The sequence below is a fragment of the Protomyctophum bolini genome, assembly GCF_963924005.1.
Source record: "Protomyctophum bolini genome assembly, chromosome: 17".
In the NCBI taxonomy this organism is placed as follows: domain Eukaryota; kingdom Metazoa; phylum Chordata; class Actinopteri; order Myctophiformes; family Myctophidae; genus Protomyctophum; species Protomyctophum bolini.
The window spans coordinates 34969225-34976724 of NC_137878.1; the positions used below are offsets into that span (position 1 = coordinate 34969225).

The 7500-nt window shown below is 45.8% G+C and overlaps 1 protein-coding gene across 3 annotated transcripts in view; it reads left to right on the top strand.

The window, feature by feature from the left end:
• pag1 (phosphoprotein membrane anchor with glycosphingolipid microdomains 1) overlaps positions 1–7500 on the top strand; it is a 76256-nt gene that overhangs the window by 51552 nt on the left and 17204 nt on the right. For 2 of the 3 annotated variants that reach the window (XM_080787479.1, XM_080787481.1), the window contains exons 4-6: positions 4119–4263; positions 6228–6489; positions 7248–7305. In XM_080787479.1, coding sequence (XP_080643605.1) covers positions 6275–6489; positions 7248–7305 — 273 coding nt within the window. In that variant the 5' untranslated portion in view covers positions 4119–4263; positions 6228–6274. Of the gene's footprint in view, positions 1–4118; positions 4264–6224; positions 6490–7247; positions 7306–7500 lie in introns of all 3 variants that reach the window. The other variant, XM_080787480.1, reaches the window with a different exon arrangement.

The following is a 7500-nucleotide window of genomic DNA, read 5'->3' on the forward strand; positions in this document are numbered from 1 at the left end:
TGGTTAATATATGTACCGCCACTTTTAAAGCGTAATTGTGTTTACCCGGACAGGACAGCGCTGGTTGGCATTTATTTCTTGGTCGCCTCTCGTCTTGATTGTTTAAACATGACCGGGCCGCTATACCGCTATGCTCAATAACAAGCTTGATAAGCCCAAAGCTTATTGATAACGGGTACTCAATAAGCTGCTTATCGGATGTTTTCGGGTATCGCTTATCGAGCTCCATCCCTATGCAAGAGTGTCTGTGTGTGTGTGTGTGTGTGTGTGTGTGTGTGTGTGTGTGTGTGTGTGTGTGTGTGTGTGTGTGTGTGTGTGTGCGTGTGTCTGTGTCTGTGTCTGTGTGTGTGTGTGTGCGGGCCTGCGTGTGTGCATGTACTACAAGGTTAATAGGCAATCACAGCGAGTCAGAGTGCTTGTGCATATACAATGCCTCTGCAACAACAATGCTTTCCTTTTAGTACCAGAAAACCCATCACATGGCGTCTCAGGACTGTGTTGCAAAACGAAGCCCGTTGCCCTGTGTTGCTTCAGATAAACTCCAGTCATCACTTTAGCTGCTCCACCGCAGTACTTCTACTCTAGCCTGGCATTGCCAGACTAATATGATATTAGTCTGGAACTTCGGTGTGGAAGATGTATTTCCAAGGGTCGGTTACAAACTGAGTCACAACTTTGGGGTGAGTGAAATGTGCCAGACCAATCTCCCCATGGATTTGTTTTCCTGTGGCAGCTTCGTTTGCTTTCCAGGCTACTTCTAATCAGTGTTGATTTTGACGACTAATACTAAGACGAAAAATGTGCGTCTACTACCTTTTTTTCACTGTAAATGGAGACTAAATGACAATTTCGTCAACAAATACAAAACTAGACATAAATGTTAGGAAGGACCTATAGTGGACAAGAGATCCAGTATAAATATAAGACAAGTCATTTTACACTTGGTTGCATGCTGAAAATAGCAGATCTACAAGCTCACAACACGCCGCAGCCTGTGTGTCATTATGACCGCATCAAGGCCCGCCAAAATACATTTTAGACATTTTGTCGACTAAAACTAGACTAACAATAAACCATTTCAGACGACTAAAATGTGACAAATAGTGAATTAAACTTTATTCAAAAGACTCTGACTAAACTAAAATAAAAGTCTGCTGCCCAAACCAACACTGCTTGGCTCCTGGTGTATTGTACGCAGCGTGAACCTTAACCTCCAGTTGCACGGCACGTATAGCATGACCTCTGGCAGACCGACTGGAACCGCAGCAGCGTTGACACGCCTCCAAAAATGTATTATTTATTATCATGGTGGAGAACACCTGTGGCGTCTTGTGTCAGAAGGTTCGCAGCGCCCAGTAGTTCTCAGCAGCTGTCTCGTTATTGCTGCATGACTGCCTGTATATGTCTTTAGATCTTTATGTCTGTATGATCTGTCATCTGCGTACGTGTGTCTGTGATGCAGTACACACACACACACACACACACACACACACACACACACACACACACACACACACAAACACACAGAGTACACAGGTGTTACATATCATCGCTGTAACCAGTGTTTCAATAGATCTGCTTTATGTATGATTTAGTCATAAGCTTTTCATTGGTTCCATATAAACCCATGGACAGAATTTACCACTTTCACTTTCAAAATGTTACAAAAATAACAAAAACTGCATGTGAGCTTGTGTGTTACTGTACGGGTCCCAGGGCTGCTACGTACCTCATTAGCAAAGCTGCTCCTGAGTAAAACACACGGAACAATGAAAAGACCTGACGTTCTCTTTCCAGAATTCAACTCACACTATCAATATAAAAAATCCTGTCATCACATAACCATTCACATTCTATCAGTTCTGTTTTAGTCTTTGGTTCAGTAGAGTTCTTCATTTTCACATTAATCACAAAGGGATGTAGAATCCTGGAAGTCATAGCAAAGGACTTGCATCTGCAGTGAGAATGTACAAACATTCCCATGTCATTCCATCCATGTTTCCTCTACGTGATAACCCAGACATATTTTCATCTTTGCCAGCTAATGTTGTGGTTGATGAAGAGTCCAGAGAAGTGTCTGTATTTGAGATGGCCTGCACCTTTTATGACCACGGTCATTAAACGCAAAACAGTAATACATACCATCTCAGAGTTATAGGTTATAGGAGCAGACTATTTGTTTTTATATTCGGCAGACTAGGGCATATACGCACAGACTGGTTGTCAGAGGGTTTCAACAATTTTGGATGCCCATAAAGGCTGGCAAAGTATTGTGCTGGTAATGGTTAAAGTGTGTGTGTGTGTGTGTGTGTGTGTGTGTGTGTGTGTGTGTGTGTGTGTGTGTGTGTGTGTGTGTGTGTGTGTGTGTGTGTGTGTGTGTGTGTGTGTGTGTGTGTGTGTGTGTGTGTGTGTGTGTGTGTGTGTGTGTGTGTGTGTGTGTGTGTGTGTGTGTGTGTGTGTGTGTGTGTGTGTGAGACACGCACACACGCACCTCTTTAAAACACATTCCGTCTGAAATAACTATTCCAGTCCTGGTATGTTTTATGGCGCAAAACACCAAAGATTATTCTCGTTCCACAGACAGACAGACAGACAGACCGCAAAATGCATTTGTAGAATCAAAAACATTTTGCGCTTTGCACGCACGCTGTGCGGCCCTCCAGACACAATCATTCTACAGTTGTGGGCTGGCCCCCGACCTAATCTAGTTGAATACCGCTGGCCTGTGGTAATGGAAAGGAACGGTAGGGAATGTGTTCACCCGTGTGAAGTGAGGGGCGCTAATATATTAAAGTTTAACTCATGTTGATGATTAGGTGATGTAATGGTGATGTAAAACAAACGGTGACAAAACAAACATTAAATGCCATTAACGATAGAGACAATATGACATAATGAGTTACAAAATGATGTACCCCGGTTTGTACCTAAATCACGTCACGTGGCAGCCAAGCCTATGGACTTTTAATGTTTGTTTAGTTCAGCCAAGCCTATGGACTTTTAATGTTTGTTTAGTTCAGCCAAGTCTATCGACTTTTAACGTTTGTTTAGTTCAGTAAATGCCAACGTAAGACGTCATCTGGCTGATATAAGTACAGTGGGCGCCCCTCACTTCACACAAGTGTGATTTTTAGGGGAATACGTAATGAGACACCTGAATGAGTGACACAGAGGTGGCATTTCCGTGTAGTTTTTTTTCCTTCTCTTTTCTCTCTCTCTCTCTCTCTTTCCTCCATAAATAGCAGGGATGGGTAGACTGCACGGTTGCTATGGAGACACTGTGCAGACACCGTGGCAGGCGGTGATTATTCGGGAGCTTTAAGCGCCGACGGGGGACGGAGGAGAGTGATCTGGTACCCCAAGACAACACACTGATCCTGGAACAGTGGTCTGGTACCCCAAGACAACACACTGATCCTGGAACAGTGATCTGGTACCCCAAGACAACACACTGATCCTGGATCAGTGATCTGGTACCCCAAGACAACACACTGATCCTGGAACAGTGATCTGGTACCCCAAGACAACACACTGATCCTGGAACAGTGATCTGGTACCCCAAGACAACACACTGATCCTGGAACAGTGATCTGGTACCCTAAGACAACACACTGATCCTGGAACAGTGATCTGGTACCCCAAGACAACACGCTGATCCTGGAACAGTGATCTGGTACCCCAAGACAACACACTGATCCTGGATCAGTGATCTGGTACCCCAAGACAACACACTGATCCTGGAACAGTGATCTGCTACCCCAAGACAACTTATTGTTCTATATGTAATATGTATCTACATTTACTTGAATACTGGGCTCTGGGTCAGACCACTGTTTGTAATGACGGAGACTGGTATACAGTATGATGAAGTCCCATGTCACTTGATATGATCTACTATGGATGATGTCACCGCTCTGCTACATGAAATTGACTTTCTATTTACTCTCTGTGTGGTTGTGCGTGCGTGCGTGCGTGCGTGCGTGCATGCGTGTGCGTGCGGCTGCAGTGAAAAAGGGTTGGGTGATTGATTTAATGACACACACACACACACACACACACACACACAGTTCTCTCCGTCATCCCTAATGGTTCCTTTCCTCTCCTGTGCTCTCTTCCAGGTGATAGCCTGCACCAGAAACGTCTTCTAGACCACGCCCGCCACAATCACGTCTGACCTGTCCAGGTGCGACTGGCAGGACCATAAGCCCACACACTAGTAGATCTAGAGGATTCGAATGAAAATCAACCGATATCAACCAGTAGGTAAGTTATCAAGACGATGCTACTGGAGACAAAAGACAAGGGGTGTGAAGAGGGAGTGGCATGGGGAGGGTCACCTGATCCCCCTCCTCTCCCTTTGGCCTACCGTTTGACCAAACACCCTCCTCCCCCCATCAAACACAAGCATTGAGGCGGCCATGAAACACGGATGGAACAGAGCATGTCCGTCCGACATGTGTGTACAAGGCCTGAGAACACTGATGAACATTAGCCTAACTCTACTGGACTAAGTAATAATCTTAGAGATATTTCTCTAAATCTGTCTAGAAATGCCCCCCAAAAAAAGTTTTTGAATCATTGTGTAAATATCAACAAGATCAACAAGCTCTCAAAGCACCGCATTGTGATGCATAAGTCTCTTAACTCCTTGTCATTCTTCTGTGCCACAAGAAGTTGGCATGTACGCAAGGCTTGCACACATGCACGCACACACGCACACGCACACACACACACACACACACACACACACACTGCGCAGCTGAAAACAATGGAACACACAGGAATACGATACACACCCTTCCCTCCGGACAGGAGTTTGGCTCTGGGGACATGTAGCTCTAGCACGCACGCACACACGCACGCACACGTACGAAAAGAGAAGATGGATTGCGGTGTTTTGTCACTCGGTCGCTGTGCTCGCTGGGTGTGGTGTCTGTGTCTCTGCTCTAATGACAGATAGACATGCTGCTCTGCTTGAACGAGGAGAGACTGCAGGTAGACAGACAGACAGACAGATCCCTCGCTTTCTCCTTCCTCTGTATGTCTGTCTGTCTGTCTGTCTACCCTCTCTCTCCGTGTTCGTGTAAACTTTAGCGTTCAGACTGCAGTGTTGTGTGAGCAGCTTTGCTATGCAGAGCTGTGGAGCACTGCAGTACAACGGCAGCACTGCAGTCAATCCCTGCCAAACACTGGCCCCTGCTGGCCACGGCACTCCACTGCACCACACCGCACCACAGCAAACAGCACTGTCTGGCTGCAGCAGAACTTTGCTCTGCCCTGTCACCTGGCGGTGGGTTTCAATCAGTGGTGGAAAATAACTTGGGACTAGTTTCTAAATATTTTACTTCAACCCCACTACATTTTTCTCCAATACAATTATTTGAAAACGTGAAACCATTGCCCAAAAAGACAACTCATTGTATGCTTTGTTGTGCACAGGTGCAGGGACGGGCAGAGAGTATTAGAGGGGCAGGGGCTGAAATCTCGTAAGAGGGCACTTATGGACAAAAATAGCGAAAATAGCAGATCTACAAGCAACCCAGCACTCTTTATCTACTGGAGATGCGATGTACGACATGGCTTTAGAGACAAATTAATTAAACGCAAAATGCTGCATTCAAGTTCGGAGAAATAAAGCAATTCTGCTGAATGCTGCCTTCCGGTATGGCATGGAAATAAGTGGCATTCGCATTTCTTCCACCATAGTCAATGCTGGATTCATGGTCTGGAAAGGACAGTTGTTTTACAGACGGGTATTAAAGGGCTATGTGTGCACGTCCAAAAATAGCAGATGTACAAGCTCACAGCTTGTACTGTGACCTTGGACATCTGCTATTGTCAGCATGCAGCATAAGTAGAAAACATGGCATTTCAAAAATCTAATCTTCTGCCCGGACCCGGAGTGCTCCAGGCCTCTATAGACAATGTAGCCTGACAGCCCGTTGGAGTCCCGATCCCGACCACCTTTGCTGCGTGTCACTCTCCATCTCTCTCTCTCCCCATTTCCTGTCAGCCCACTGTAAATCAACTAAATCAACTATACTGTAGATGTCGTTGACTAAAATCATATTATGTTTTGTAAATTAAAACTAGACTTAAACTAAAACATTTCAGATGACTCAAACTGAATGTAATTTTATTCAAACGACAATTACAAAATGTTGCTGTCAAAATGAACACTGGTTTGATGTACTGTTAAACGTCTCTCTCTCTCTCTCTCTCAGCAGGTGTAGCAGCAGTGTCGATGTGCGCCCCCTGCGGGCTGTGATGTGCGATGGCTCCGGTGCTGGCCTCTGCGTGGTGGGGCCCCGAGGCGGGCCTGGCGGGCTCGGGGGCCGTGGGCGCCGTGGCCCCCGGGGGCCTGGCGTGGTGGCTGGGCGGCGGCGGGGGGGCGGGGGGCCACGTGGCCCTGGTGGGCGTACTGAGCGCCACCGCTGCCCTGCTGCTGCTGTCGCTGCTGCTGCTGCTGCTCTGCGCCAGCTGCCACGGGTGAGCAACCCATTCTGACCTGAGATCAGATTCAGAACGCACAGAAGAATGGTGGTTCTTTAACGCATTTTGACCTGAGATCAGATTTTAAAAAAATGTCTTAAATCCTGACAGTTTAAAAAAAATTGCAGACCTACAAGCTCGTAGCGCGCCACTCGGTGGCGAGCTATGAGCTTGTAGATCTGCTATTTTTCAATAGCTAAAGCATAACATAATGCTAACACCAAAAGGGGTTCCCGCCCAAAATGGGTTAATCACGTCTGCATCTTTCTGAGTCTGAATAGTGACACGCCCACTTCAGGGCAAGAAAACTGAATTCGGAGCTGTCCTCCTATGAGACACAGACAGGGGAAGACAAAAATGGTGCCATATTAAAATGAGCAATTCTGACGAACCTATAGGGTTAATATAAATGTTAAATAGCTCTATATTCTGATAGTAATCATTGCTATAAGTGTTTGTTCAGTGACAGGCAGTCTCCCTGTCTCTCCAGCTCTTTAGTAAATCAAGTTGGGATAGGCCAATAGACTTATTGTATATCCAATCTGGAGAGAGACTTTCACACAGGAATACGAGATAATGAACCTAAAAGAGCTCTCACTGTATTTCTCCTCCGTTCCATAAAGAGCTCTCACTGTATTTCTCCTCCGTTCCATAAAGAGCTCTCACTGTATTTCTCCTCCGCTCCATAAAGAGCTCTCACTGTATTTCTCCTCCGTTCCATAAAGAGCTCTCACTGTATTTCTCCTCCGTTCCAGGCAGAAGAAATCGACCAGCGCTCATCCCGGAGCAGACCATGAGAACCTCATGAACGGAGTGAGTTGGACTTTCTTTTCTTTTCAAGTCATTAACTGCCAGAGTTTCTCTAGAACAGTTTGCCAGTGTTTATAGATACTAATCTACTAAAAGACCCACAGAATATTTTGTTGCAAACAATAAGGCTAGGCCAGGCCATTGTGATTCAGATAAATACGCGTACCATGTTATGATGATCTGACCAGTGACCACTTA